General features: G+C 43.7%; 1 protein-coding gene across 1 annotated transcript in view; it reads right to left on the bottom strand.

The window, feature by feature from the left end:
- The window catches only part of ITPR2 (inositol 1,4,5-trisphosphate receptor type 2), a 184,393-nt gene that overhangs the window by 118,337 nt on the left and 51,293 nt on the right, over positions 1 to 14,763 (bottom strand). The window contains 3 exon segments of the mRNA XM_083366224.1: positions 9,707 to 9,802; positions 11,285 to 11,431; positions 12,334 to 12,417. Coding sequence (XP_083222350.1) covers positions 9,707 to 9,802; positions 11,285 to 11,431; positions 12,334 to 12,417 — 327 coding nt within the window.

The following is a 14,763-nucleotide window of genomic DNA, read 5'->3' as shown; positions in this document are numbered from 1 at the left end:
GTGTTTTTGGCAAGGCTAGGGGACAATAGGGCCTGCCAAAATGGGGTTTGTGATTATTTTATTTACCTACTGATTCAATGTACAGTCTGCTTTCCTGCTCAAAAAGGACACACAAGGCAACTAATAAAACTTTGTTAAAAAAAACACACACACAAAAAAACGAGGTCAAACGTTCCAAACACAAAATTAATATTCAGCTCCCTTTGGAGTTAAAAAACTTGTCAAAAGAAATGCATCTCTAGGGATGTCCTGGATACAGACGGTCCTCGACTTACGACCAAAACCTCTGTTGCTAAGTGAGACATTTGTCAAGTGAGTTTTTGGCCCACTTTATGACCTTTCCTGCCACAGTGGTTGAAATGAATCACTGCAGTTGTTAAGCTAGTCACACCTTTGTTAAGTGAATCTGGATCCCCCATTTGATTCCCCCCACCCCCATCCCCACGACTCTGCAAGCCTGGAAACGTTGGGGAACTCTGTTCTAGACAAGTGCTATAGGGTGCTTGCACCGTGTGCTACTTAGCAGCTGAGCTGCCGTACTTTCCAACAGCTTTGAAAGCCCATTCAGAGCACACCTTGCTTGCGTTCTTCAAAGATGGGATCTAAGCAAGAGGCAGAAAAAGACCCCCGGAGCATTTTTCCAGACTCAACATTTTGTCTGGAAAATTGTCTGCTTCAAATTAGCTTTGGCAGCTTCAAAGTTGCATCGTATCTGATGGTTTTATTACCTACGGGCCTCGATGGTTTCCAACATTCCAGTGAAAAATGTGGGGGTTTTTTTCCTCCACAGCTGTTGCAGCGTTTAGCGCTGCACCGCTTCGAGGCTCACTTAACAGGCTGGAGTTTTTTCCACATAAAATAACAGAGCCCAAATACTTTTGTGCACCAAGGACACTGCGATCAATATGCTGATTGGAACCATACCTATTTGCAGAGAAATTTTTTCCTGTTTAATGCTTCCAGAATAGAATAGAATAGAATAGAATAGAATAGAATAGAATAGAATAGAATAGAATAGAATAGAATAGAATAGAATAGAATAGAATAGAATAGAGTAGAGTAGAGTAGAGTAGAGTAGAGTAGAGTAGAGTAGAGTAGAGTAGAATAGAATAGAATAGAATAGAATAGAATAGAATAGAATAGAATAGAATAGAATAGAATAGAATAGAATAGAATAGAATAGAATAGAATAGATATTGGAAAATAGAATAGAATAGAATAGAATAGAATAGAATAGAATAGAATAGAATAGAATAGAATAGAATAGAATAGAATAGAATAGAATAGAATAGAATAGAATAGAATAGAATAGAATAGAATAGAATAGAATAGATATTGGAATATAGAATAGAATTAGAATTAGAATTAGAATAGAATAGAATAGAATAGAATAGAATAGAATAGAATAGAATAGAATAGAATAGAATAGAATAGAATAATGAACACAACAGAATATAGAATAGAATAGAATAATGAACAGAACAGAACAGAACAGAACAGAACAGAATAGAATAGGAGAATGGAATGGAATGGAACTAGAACAGAACAGAATAGGAATATTGGCCAAGAGTGATTAGGCACAAAAAGAATTTGTCTCCAGTGCAGAAGCTCTCAGAGTACATGCAAAACAACAAAGTAATAATAATCATAATAACAAAGGATAATAATCATAATAATGATACCAATAAGAGAGGGTAGTGAAACAGATGGGAAGGATAAAAGCAATATAGCCATACTACATGGCTAATATACTGAGACATAAGACAGAGCTATGGAAATTTAAGCATTCAGCAGAATGATGGCATGAGGCAAAACACACAATCCACCCAAGAAAGAATCCCTGTGGCCAAATGAACAGTCTGGAAGGACCTCAGCCATGTGTAAGATATCATTTTGCGATTGTCCTTTTTTTTTTTTTTTTGAAAGTCTGAACCCAAGCTGCCAGCATTCTTCTGCGTTCCTCACCGACCTTTCCCATCTTTCTCTGTTGCTTCCAGCCAACCTCTCCTTGCAAAAAAAAAAGTCCTGAAGATTAATTAATGGCTTACGTAACCCACTCAGAGATAGGAGACAGTTTTGACATTTCCTTACTCAGGAAGGCTTAATTTGATGACACGTTCAAAGCTGAAAGCAGACTGTTGTTCTTGGCAGGGAAAACTGTGTAACCCAGCAGAGAAAACACTTCGCTACCTCTACAATCTACATCAAGGGCTTACTGAAAGAGAGAGGAGCTATGATCCCACGCCAAAAAAAAAAGGCGGACACGTCAAGGAAGACATTTCCTCAACTTAATCTCCACACTCCAAATTGTCTCCCCCACCCCCACCCCGTAAAAATTCCCCAAACACGACAGGGCGACAAATTACAGGTAGAAAGTCCAGTTTTTCCCTGGTTTGTTCTGTGTATTCTGCGAGCGCCTTTAATCAGAACAAAAGCAAACAATGGCGGTGCGTGATGTGTGACGCTGTTGATAATCCCTGCCCTAATCTACTCTTTCATGTGCAAATCTGCAAATCCAAAGGAAAACAAGTCCCATTTCTCTTTCCAAATGATTTATTTAAGGCCCAGCGGCTGCAGAGAAGCTACCTGCATTTTGCATTCCAGTTTTTGGAATATCCCAATGGGGAGGGTGGCACTTTGGGGGTGGCTAATGGAGTAGACAACACCCCATCTCTACTCTGGGCTAAAACAACTAGACACAACAAAAAGTTTTTTTCCCCTGTGCCATCACTCTGCTAAACACCTAATTCCTATAGCACCATCTTAGGCCTAAAGATATTAACTCATTAGTAGGCTGCATTAAAGGTAGAAGGGACGCGGTGGCTCAGTGGGTTAGGACGCTGAGCTTGTTGTTCAGAAGGTCGGCAGTTTGGCGGGTCAAATCCCGAGTGCCGCGTAGCAGAGTGAGCACCTGTTACTCGTCCCAGCTTCTGCCAACCTAGCAGTTCGAAAGCACGTAAAAATGCAAGTAGAATAATAGGGACCACTACGGTGGGAAGGTAACAGCGTTCTGTGCACCTTTGACGTCTAGTCATGCCGGCCACATGACCACGGAGACGTCCTCGGACAAGCGCTGTCTCTTCGGCTTTGAAACGGAGATGAGCACCGGCCCCTAGAGTCGGAAACGACTAGCACGCATGTGCGGGGGAACCTTTACCTTTAGCTGTACTCCTATTCTATGCATACTTTTCTCCCTGCCTCTCCATCTGGCTTATTTTATGTACAGTGCAAAAAGCCAGGAGTTCAAAAGTACGACAAGTTTATTACATGCTACCTACCGATATCCAAGAATCGGAAGAATTGACGTTCAAGGTGAATTGGTGCCAGATAAGAGTCAACAAACTTCAAGGTCAGTTTGCAGTCTCTTAAGTCAAGACTGCAAACTAATGATCCATTAGACCCCGCCCTCAGCCTAAGGCTGGTCATCTTCTACAGTTGTATTTTAATTGCATTTAAAATTTAAGCTCTTTACGTTTTGTTTTAAGGCTTTATAGTTTTATTTTAATCAACCTCTTTATTTTAATCACCTCTTCTCCGTGAGCTGCATTGGCTTCCGGTTGCCCTCCGGGTGAGATTCAAGGTGCTGGTAATGACCTATAAAGCCCTAAATGGCTTGGGTCCGGATTATCTAAGGGAACACCTGCTGCCGGCATCAACTTCCCATCGTCCTGTGCGCTCCCACAGGGAGGGCCTTCTCAGGGTACCGCCGGTTAAGGAATGCCAGCGGGATACTCCCAGGGGAAGGGCGTTCTCTGTGGGCGCGCCGGCCCTATGGAACCAACTTCCCACGGAACTCATGACTGCCCCCGACCTTCGCTCATTTCGCCGGGACTTGAAAACCTGGTTCTTCGAGCTGTTTGGCCCAGACTGAGGGGTTTTAACTAATTTAATTTAATTGGGTTTTAGGGACTTCAGGGACTGTAATTTAATCATAGTTTTAACTTATTTTAATTTGTATGTTATGTATTTTAATTTTCCCTGTAAACCGCCCTGAGTCCTACGGGAATAGGGCGGTATATAAATTTAAATAAATAATAAATAAACAAATAAACAAATAAATAAATAAATAAATAAATAAATAAGTGTTTGCAAGCCTAGGATCACCTTTGGTGAGATGGATGGCATAGAAGCGGAATAACAGTTGGAAGGGACATTGGAGGTCTTCTAGTCCAACCCCCTGCATACAAATGTAACCAATCAATCAATAAACAGTTATTACGTATGTAGGCACGTAATTAGTCGAATCTGAACTTCTCCTAAGATCCTAACTCCGTGGTGGCAAACCTATGGCACACGTGCCACAGGTGGCACGCAGAGCCCTCTCTGTGGGCACGCGCGCCGTTGCCCCAGTCCTAGGCCTTTAGCTGGGTTTTATAAAACCTTTCCTCTTTAGGCCTCAGCCGCTGTGTGCAAAAAGAAAAAGGGTTCAATCAATCAATCAGTTTCAACTTCTCGCGGGGGGAAAAAAGATCTCGCAAAGTCGGAATTGGTTGATTGAACTTTTTAGTCCCACCCAGTCTGCCGTGACCACCGTAGCCATGCCCACCCAATGGGCCACACCCACCCAATGGGCCACACCCACCCAATGGGCCACACCCACTCAGCACCCAGCAATACATAAGTGGGTTTTGGGTTGCAGTTTGGGCACTCGGTCTCTAAAAGGTGCGCCATCACTGTCCTAACTGATACGGTGAAGGGAAAAAAATGAGAAGGCACATTTTACGTTCACATTTTCCAGTTTCCTTTTACTGACTGGGCCACAGGTTAAAAAAATAAGCAAGAAGCTGTGACGGGCACAAGAATTAACACATCCTTGCATTTCTTTTCTTCAGAAAGGCATCAGCATAATACAAAGAGCTCTGCATCGATTAAACTAACCATGTTCAATTTCATCAACATCGCCCCCTGTGAAAATCCAATTTGTTTAGGACGGTGTACCGCGATTCCGTTCTTTCCAGCAATAAGAAAATGCTGGACATTTCTACGAAAAAGATGAGCAAAGGGGAAATTTAGCGGCAGCAGTTTCCTTCCCACAAATTTCCTCAACCTCACCAACCAACAACATTTGTTACACCCAGATAAGCTCTTTAGGGTTGACAAGACCAACATGTCGAAATGCAAAGGAAGGATATTCATGCTGAAAATTAGGAGGAGTTCCCTGGCAATAAGCATTGAAACCATCTAATTAAAATAGCAATGGAGTCCTTCTAACTGAAGGCTCCCAAACAGGGATTAGATGACCAGATAGTTTATTAGATTCCTGAATTAAACAAGTTGAGCAAGATGGTCTATTAAGAACCGATTCTGTAGGAGAAGAAATGGCAAAGTCGGGTGGAGTCAAAAGAGGGAACAGCCTAGAATCCCTACGTAGCCACAAGCAAATTAAATCAAACTCTCCTTGAATGCCGTTGACCCTTATCTAACTCCAAGCAAGTGCGAACCATCACTTGACAAGATTCCTGGCTATAGGCTTCTAGCAATAACTCAGTATCTAAGATGGCGGCGCCTGGAATGGCTGCGGCTGCATTGGCTCTTGAAGGCAAATAGTTTTGGGAAGGATAGTAAGGGCTATAGGCCACATAATCAGGAAGATTTTAATGTGTTTGAGCAACATGGTGGAACTAAGGTAACATACGACATACGACCGACAATCTTTGCTGGCATGGCAAGTTTCTAGTTGTTTTGGAACTGTTGGTGAGACCGTTAAAAGTCGTTGGCGCTGTTTGAATTTGTTCTACCAGCAGCAAGATCTGACTGCTGGCCCAGTGATGGATTCTATTTCAAATCAGGGCTGTTTCCAGAGGAGGCAGAGGAGGAGAGGACCTGGAGCTTATGGAGTGAATGAACTGGATGAGGCTGTCGGCAGGCCCAGAGGAAGAGAGAGAGGCTTTTGGAGGAGTTGGTGGCAGCGGCAGCGTGCTCCAGGGGCAAAAAGAAGCAAGGCCTCTTTAAGGAAAGGGTGGAAGAGTCAGGATCAGAAAAAGGAAAGAAGGCGAGGTTGTCAGAATACAAGCGAATTTGAGGGCTAATCCACATGAAGCCCCATTTCCATCTGTCCTGTTTGCCATCGTTCACTCCCTAGAAACTAAAATGGACAATGTTGTTGTGATTCAGGGTCAGCCTGTGGGTTCGGCAGTTGGGTCGGACGACTCAGAAGAGGAGGATGGGGGTGTTGAAGAGCTTGCTGAGGGGATTGGACAGCTTGATGAGAGCACCCAGCAAGGCCCCTCTCATCTGGTCACGACGCAGACCCAGCTGTGTGAGCCTGACAGCGTGGATGAAGATGACCCACAGCTGGCCCTGTTCAAGGACGCCCGACGCAGGAGGCAGTCAGTCAGGAGTAAACAGAGGAAGGCAATGGGGCACCTCGGAAGGAGGCACAGAGAGGCCACGCCCTGAACTGTATTTAAGGGGAATGTGTGGGAGGGCTGGTTTGCTGAAGGCAATCGCTTGGATTGTTCCTGCTTCTTAGCTCGTGTTTTATGGTTGGTGTCTTGTCTTACTCTGTTTTATGTGAATAAATTTGGCAGGCATAATTCCAGCCTCTTGCCGTTTCTAAAGGGGTTGTCCCTGCCTTTTCTGCAGGGCCGGTAGCAGGCTGGTACAGAACAAATGTGAAATTTGAGCGGGCCCCGAACAAGGAGTATATATCGGAGGTGGCGACCCTTTGAGAGCTGTATGCAACGAAATTTCATTTTGATGTATGCCGATTGGTGTACATTCAAAGTGACAATAAAGTTATCATCATCATCATCATCATCATCATCATCATCATTTTAATTGAACTTTCACGTGTGAACTTGGTCTTTCGCACCTGACACCTTCCTACTCATACATTCTGGGATATTCCTTACTTCTGTGGATAAACTGACAGAGGAGCAGACATGGAAAGTGGATTCAAAGATTACATTCATGATTCACTCATCTATACTGGATCCCTGGATGAATAGGATGGTTGATGTAAGCATTTTTATCCCATTCTTCTTTCAAACAATTCAGGATTACTTTCAATGTTCAATTTTATCCTCCTAGCAATGCTGAAAAGGAAATTAGACTCAGACACCATGTCTGACCCAAGATGACCCAAACCTTTTCAGGGTTAATTGGGAATTCAAATGGGTGTCCCGGATCGAAGATCTTAGAGGTTGAGAAGAATTTCAGGTCATATGCCACAAAGAGGTACAAAGAAAGAAACTAAATGTTCCCATTATGAATAGGGCCATAACAGTATGGCTGGCACATTCAATTTTTGTAGGAAAAAGAGCAATCTATACGTAACATTGGCAAGAATATTTACTTATATTTTTTTATCCACATTACCGTTTTTATTAGTTTATAATATAAAACACAAAAATACAAAAGCAAATAGTAGGAAAGAAAAGGGAGGGAAAGGGGAAAGGAGAAGTGTAGAAAAGAAGGGAGAGAAAAAACGAAAAGGCATTGACTTCCGATTCCCTGGTGCAGTAGAATAAAACAATAACATCAACCTTCAACTTGTTAAAAGGTCAAGGTCAAAGTTCCCCCGCACATGCGTGGTAGTCGTTTTCCAACTCTAGGGGCCGGTGCTCATCTCCGTTTCAAAGCCGAAGAGCCAGCGCTTGTCCGAGGACGTCTCCGTGATCATGTGGCCGGCATGACTAGACGCCAAAGGCGCACGGAAATAGTGGTCCCTATTTTTCTACTTGCATTTTTACGTGCTTTCGAACTGCTAGGTTGGCAGAAGCTGGGACGAGTAACAGACACTCACTCTGCTACGCGGCGCTCAGGATTCGACCCGCCAAACTTGTTACTTTTACATAATAGTATTTTATTTTTTATTTATTTTTATTTTAATTCCATTTATATCCCGCCCTTCTCCGAAGACTCAGGGCGGCTTACAAGCTTAGCAGTAGCCTTCATTCTATGTATATGCCTGCTTATTAGGGCTTTCACACACACCCCAAGCGGCATTATTACAAAGTCAGCTTAATTGCCCCCAACACTCTGGGTCCTCATTTTACCTACCTCGGAAGGATGGAAGGCTGAGTCAACCTTGAGCCTGGTGGGACTCGAACCTGCACTAATTGCAGGCAGCTGGTGTTACTTAAGGAGGCATTAGCCCACTGCTCCACCAAGTATAAACCAGCCATTTCTATATCAGCCAATCTATCGAACGGGGAAAGCCCAAAATCAAAGTTTCATTCTTTCCCCCCCACAAATCAAGTGCAAAGTCCAGAAGCGGTTTCCAAGTAGAAACAAAAGTACTTATACTTTTTTTTCTTTCTTTAATCAAAAAAAAAAAAAACTGGTCAATTTAGCCACTAACTCCATCCACTTTAGCAACCACTCATCCATTGTGGGAATTAAAGTGTCCTTCAATGTTTGTGGATAAAGTTGTCGACAATATTTGCTTATCAAATCAGCTTTCCAAGAAGGAAATAAGCTAATTTTAACATCAAAGGGCGTACAACCATATTTAGTTCTCCTACGCTATTTTTCTTCTAATCCAACTCACATCCAGAAAGCCGAGTTGCAAGAATAAAGTCTGCGGCAGAAGAAAGTTGTGAAAAGAGCTTGACGTAAGAAAGAAGGAGACCACACTCGTCTAGCAGTTCCTTTTTTTTCCTTGCAAAATCAAATCCATTCCAACACACCAAACATATTTTTGGGAGCAACTTCTAAAGTCAACTAACACAACTGCTCTGTGTCTGGCCACGATGAATTGATTTCTGGAATTTATTACAGTGGTGGAATTTTTTTTTTTTAAAAAGGAGAGGTTTTTAATTGTCTCTTTATTTTCCCTGGAAGTTTGGAAGAACTGAAATCGGATTAGCCGGATACGTTAAAAGGAGAAGGAAAAATGCTCTGGTCTAGAACGAACGCAGAGTTTAAAATGCTCAAAACTTATCAATCCCGTAGGGTTAAAATGCACACTGTATTGATTTCACAAAATATTCTACGGGTCACAACAATGCATGAAATGAGATAAAGCGGCTTTGGTTTTAATGTGTGCGTTTCTTTTCTTTCTACGATTACATCTCCTTATACCCTCAAGCTTCTGTCTCCGGCCTCATGCACAGCTTTTCCTGTGAAGTCTGATATTATCTGTATTTTTTTTTCCTGTTCTGCTATAATTTGTCATCTTCAGAGAAAAACAAACTGCTCTTTCCTTTTGGGGGGGGGGTCTTTCTTGTCTCAAAGAAATTGCTATATATGTTTTATTTGTGGGCATTTTGTTTAATCTTTTTTAATTTTTGTATTTTGTTTTTTAATATGTACTGCCCTGTTGACCGCCCTGAGTCCTTCGGGAGAAGGGCGGTATACAAATAAAATTAATAAAAAATAAATAAAATAAATATGTAATCATGTTAAGATGTTGTTTTTCCTGTTAGACACTGAAGGAGAGCAATGCAACAAAAGGTGAGACGTACACACCAATGCATCTAATTTAGTTCTTTTTTTTTTTTTAACCACTGATCGCTCTTTCAAAAGATCAGGAGAATTTGCAGCAGCACAACAACAGATACGGAAGTTGAAGCTCAAAGCTCAGGAAGAGTCGGACACAACTTAGCGACTAAACAGCAACAAACAACAACAAGGCAATCCCTCCTTCCATGGCACCTCACCAACACCCATGAAATCTCTGATGAAAAAGAAGTTTATGTTTGTCTTGCCTAAACCACCCCCACTGATCTTTCTCGTGTATTCTAGTAACATTATTCCTTACTTCAGCAGCCAAATAGTTGCCAGTTGCCAGGTGTTTAAATCTGAATAGGCTGTTCCACTGTCCTGCCCCACCGCGACAAGGATCATGATGCACCACCTGCAGAGAAACACACATGGATAGGTCAAAGATTGTCCTAACATAGGAATTCTACTTGGTTCATCCATAAAGATGAGACAGAGGGAAAGAGAGAGGGAGCGAGAGAGCGAGGGAGGGAGGGAGAGAAAGGAAAAGAGAGGAAGAGAGAGGGACAGAGAGGGAAGGAGGGAGAGAGGAAGAGAGAGAGGGAGGGGGGAGAGAGGAAAGGAGAGGGAAAGAAGGAGGGAGGGAGAGAGAGGAAAAGAGAGAGGGAGAGAGAGGAAACAGAGGGGGAGAGAGGAGAGGGAGAGAGAGGGAAGGAGGGAGAGAAAAGAGAAAGAGAGGAAAGGAGAGGGAGAGGGAGGGAGGGAGAAAAAGAGAGTGAGGGAGAGAGCAAGGGAGGGAGGGAGAGAGAGGAAACAGAGAGGGAGAGGGGAGAGGGAGAGAGAGGGAAGGAGGGAGAGAGGAAGAGAGAAAGAAAGGAAAGGAGAGAGAGGGAGGGAGGGAGGGAGGAAAAGAGAGGGAGGGAGAGAGCAAGGGAGGGAGGGAGAGAGAGGAAAAGAGAGGAAAAGAGAGGGACAGAGAGGGAAGGAGGGAGAGAGGAAAAGAGAGTGAGGGAGAGGGAGAGAGAGGAAACAGAGGGGGAGAGAGGAGAAGGAGAGAGAGAGAGAGGGAAGGAGGGAGAGAGGAAGAGAGAAAGAGAGGAAAGGAGAGGGAGAGGGAGGGAGAGAGGAAAAGGGAGGGAAAGGAGGGAGGGAGAGAGAGGAAAAGAGAGAGGGAGAGGGAGGGAGGGAGGGAGGAAAAGAGAGGGAGGGAGGGAAAGACAGAGGAAGAAAGAGGGAGGGGGAGGGGGAGAGGGAGAGAGAGAGAGAGAGAGAGGCCCAGGCTGTGCTACCTCTGATCTCTCCCCCTCCTTCTGTAATAGGCTCCCTAAAAAACTGCCACTTCACTATAGTCCATTACGCCAGCTTCCCCCCACCCCCACCCCCTTATGTACCATCTCTCCAAGAAGTCTCATAAATGGAGATTCAGGGACAAAGCTCTTGTTCAGATAGTTTCTACTGCAGCTACTACAGGAGCCATTAGTATGAGGAAAACTAGGAACTGCTAATTGCAAAGCCCAAACAGATCCAAGTTTCAAGGCTCACCACCTTTCACTCTTTGTATTCCTGCGTCTTCACGTTTTGTTTTGTTTCGTTTCGTCGTGTTTTGTTTTTTTTTTGGTCAGATGAGCTGTTGCCCTCTTTGCGTTGACATGAGTTTGCATGGCTGAGGCGGATTTCCTTGTAGACCACTGGCTGAAATCGTGAGGTCCAGATCAGGCAAGACCAGGTTCAAGTGACCTCAAGACCAACCTGGTCCTTTAAAAGATCAACACAAAGATGGCAACAGCATATCTGACACCCCCACCCCCACCCCCCAAAAAAAGTGTGGGTGTCAGTGTGGATAAAGCTGTTACAAGGAATACGAAACCCAGTTAGGGAGCTTCTCTGTCCCAAATACCTCTATTTCCCACAAGGCTTTAGAACTGGTTGCCGAAGTGGCTGATTGCCGCAAAGTTGTGCGAAGGAAAATGTGTTGCTTCTGCTGGTATTCGTCGCAGGTCAGAAACTTCTCCTGTTCGGCATGGAACAGTCTGACCACATCTCCCTGAATAGATGGAGAGATGGAAAGAAAGAGGGAGAGAGAGAATCACACACACACACACACACACACACGGAAAGAGTGTGTTGTGTTAGTTTTACTATACTCTGTAGATCAGTTTTTCTCAATCTGGGCAACTTGAAGATGGCTGGACTTCAACTCCCATCATGGCCGGCCAAGGAATTCTGGGAGTTGAAGTCACACGTCTTCAGGTTGAGCAACACCGATTTATACATTTTCCGTAAAGTTTAGGACAGAGAGGCCAAATTGCTGCAGAGTGAAGACCCAAAACCAAAAAGGCCATCTCATTTTTTTCATGAGAGGGAGTTAAAGTGAGAATCTGACTGAGGGACATTGGGGCACACCGTCTTCACCAGTTTGCCAGGACAGAGTGCTTAAAGGATGAACAAAATGGCCTTACAAACACTTCCCACTCTTCAATCTTATGTTGGGTAGAGCGAGGAAGAGATGGTTGTCAAAATTTGGTCCATTTGCCATCAGCTTTTTGGTGCAAGGGTTTGGTGCAACTGTGAGGTCCCGTAAGACTAGAGCAGGGGTCTTCAAACTTGGCGTACCTGGCTGAGGAATTCTGGGAGTTGAAGTCCACAAGTCATAAAAGGGCCAAGTTTGAAGACCCCTGGCCTAGAGGCTACCTCATTCTTGTTTATGGCTTTCCAAGCCATTCTGACTTGCAATTTTTCTGAGAGGATGGAAAAGCACAGGATAGGTGTGCAAAGAAATAATCCTTCTGGAAGATGGATAAACAGGACTAAAGAAGGACCATCCTATAAAACGTATGTTTCAGAACAACTTGAAACATTACCTGTTGATCATAAAAATAGCTAAAATCAGGAGCTATGGGAATGAATAAATTTTATAACAATGAAAAACAACTCATCCATACTTACACCTTTAAGCACATCTTCTCTGTAGCAACTGAATTTCATGAACAAGGTGATTTTCCAACTGGTGTTACAATTGACTGCATTGACCTGCATTCAAGGACACCAAGAATTGTTCAGTAATAATAATAATAATAATAATAATAATAATAATAATAATAATAATAATAATAATAATAATAATAATAATTTAATTTCTATACCGCCCTTCTCCCGAAGGACTCAGGGTGGTGTACAGGGCAAATACAATAAAAATACAATATACAAAAGTTAAAAAGAAATTAAATAGTGCAGCCCAATAACAATAAAAATACAATTAATATTAATATTAAAATACCCCAAACCCATCAGACCAGGCCGGCTTCTTCAAATAAGTATGTTTTTAGATCACGTCGGAAGGAGCGAAGGTCGGGAGCCATCCGGAGCTCAACCGGTAAACGGTTCCAAAGGTCTGGCGCTCCCACAGAGAACGCCCTCCCCCTAGGGGCCGCCAGTCGACACTCTTTGACCGACGGCACCCTAAGGAGGCCCTCTCTGTGGGAGCGCACTGGACGAAGGGAAGTTGATGCCGGCAGCAGGTGCTCCCGTAAGAAATCCAGATCCATGCCATTTAGGGCTTTATAGGTCATTACCAGCACCTTGAATCTCACCCGGAGGGCAACCGGAAGCCAATGCAGCTCGCGGAGTAGAGGTGTTACATGGGAGTATCGGGAAACCCCCAACACCACTCGCGCGGCTGCATTCTGCACCAGCTGAAGCCTCCGAGTAGTCCTCGGAGAGCGTTGCAGTAGTCCAAACGGGAGGTCATGAGCGCATGAGTGACTGTACACAAGGCATCTCGGTCCAGATAGGGCCGCGACTGGCGCACCAGGTGAACCTGGGAGAAGGCCCCCTGGTCATGGCTCCTATATGATCTTCCAAAGAGAGTTATGTCATGAAACAGCCACACAGAAAAGTTTCCGTCATGTTACCCTCTGATATTACTGTTTACCCATATCTATTTAATATCTTTTCCTTGTTAGAATAACTTTCTTCCTGTAAAGCTGTCCATTGTCCCCAACAGGACTTGCTGCTATATCTAAAAAAAAAACAACCCCTCAAATGAAGGTGTTAAAAATAATAAAAATAAGTTATATATCAGGAGATACTTGAGCAGATCCTGGCTTAATATTCCTTAAATCGACTGATAATCTCATATTTCAATCCCATATTTGTATAAATATGGCCGCTAGGGTGTATGGCCAGAAAAACCCCAAAGTGCTTTTTCTCCAAGTGGCAACTGGTCTTTCTTGGTTTTTCTTGAAGACGTTTCACTTCTCATCCAAGAAGTGAATTCTTTCTTTTTTCAAAAGACCGAAAAGAGTACAAAATCCCTTCCATTCCTCACCAGGTTTTTTTTAGAACTGAAGAAGCTTCTTGTATGAGAAGCGAAACATCTTTTGAGAAAAGTATCTTTGGGACAACCAGGACTTGAATGACTGAGAATCTCCATAGACGTGGCCACGAAAAGTCCGTGGTGGCGAACTTATGGCATGCGTGCCATTGGTGGCACGCAGAGCCCTCTCTGTGGGCACGCACGACGTCGCCCCTGGCTCCTAGGCCTTCAGCTGGGTTTTATAAAACCTTTGCACTTTAGGCCTCCGCCGTCGTGTGCAAAAAAAAAATTAAAGTTCCATCGATCAATCAATTTCAACTTCTCTCAGAAAAAAAAAAGCTCTCGCAAAGTTGGAATTGATTGATTGAACTTTTTAATCAAAGTCTACCGCAGGGGTCTTCAAACTTGGCCCTTTTATGACTTGTGGACTTCAAGTCCCAGAATTCCTCAGCCAGTGTGCTTGGCTGAGGAATTCTGGGAGTTGAAGTCCACAAGTCATAAAAGGGCCAAGTTTGAAGACCTCTGGTCTACCGTTACCAACGCAGCCACGCCCACCCAATTGGCCACACCCACCCAAAGGGCCACGCCCACCCGGCACCCGGCGATAAATAAGTGGGTTTTGGGTTGCAGTTTGGGCACTCGGTCTCTAAAAGGTTCGCCATCACTGGACTAGGTTATCGCAGTAATACACAAGTAACACTGTAATTTCATATACACAGGTAGTCCTTGAAGGAGGACCACAACTGAGGCCAACATTTCTGTCGCCAAAAGAGAGAGTTAAGTGAGTTTTGCCCCGTTTTGTAACCTTGCTGGCTACAGTTGTTAAGTGAATTTGGCTTCCCGGTTGACTTTGTCTTGTCAGAAAGTCGCAAAAAGGGGATCACCTGATCGCAGGACACTGCAAACAGTCCTCGATACATGCCAGTTGCCAAGCACCCGAATTCTGATCACGTCACCCATCGGGATGCTGCAATGGTCGTCAATGTGAAAAAGGGCCGTAAGTCACTTTTTCCAGTGCCGTTGTAACTTTGAGCAGTCAGCAAACAAATGGCTGTAAGTCG

Source organism: Vipera ursinii, assembly GCF_947247035.1.
Source record: "Vipera ursinii genome assembly, chromosome: 6".
In the NCBI taxonomy this organism is placed as follows: Eukaryota; Metazoa; Chordata; class Lepidosauria; order Squamata; family Viperidae; genus Vipera; species Vipera ursinii.
This window is presented reverse-complemented; position numbering and strand designations above follow the sequence as displayed.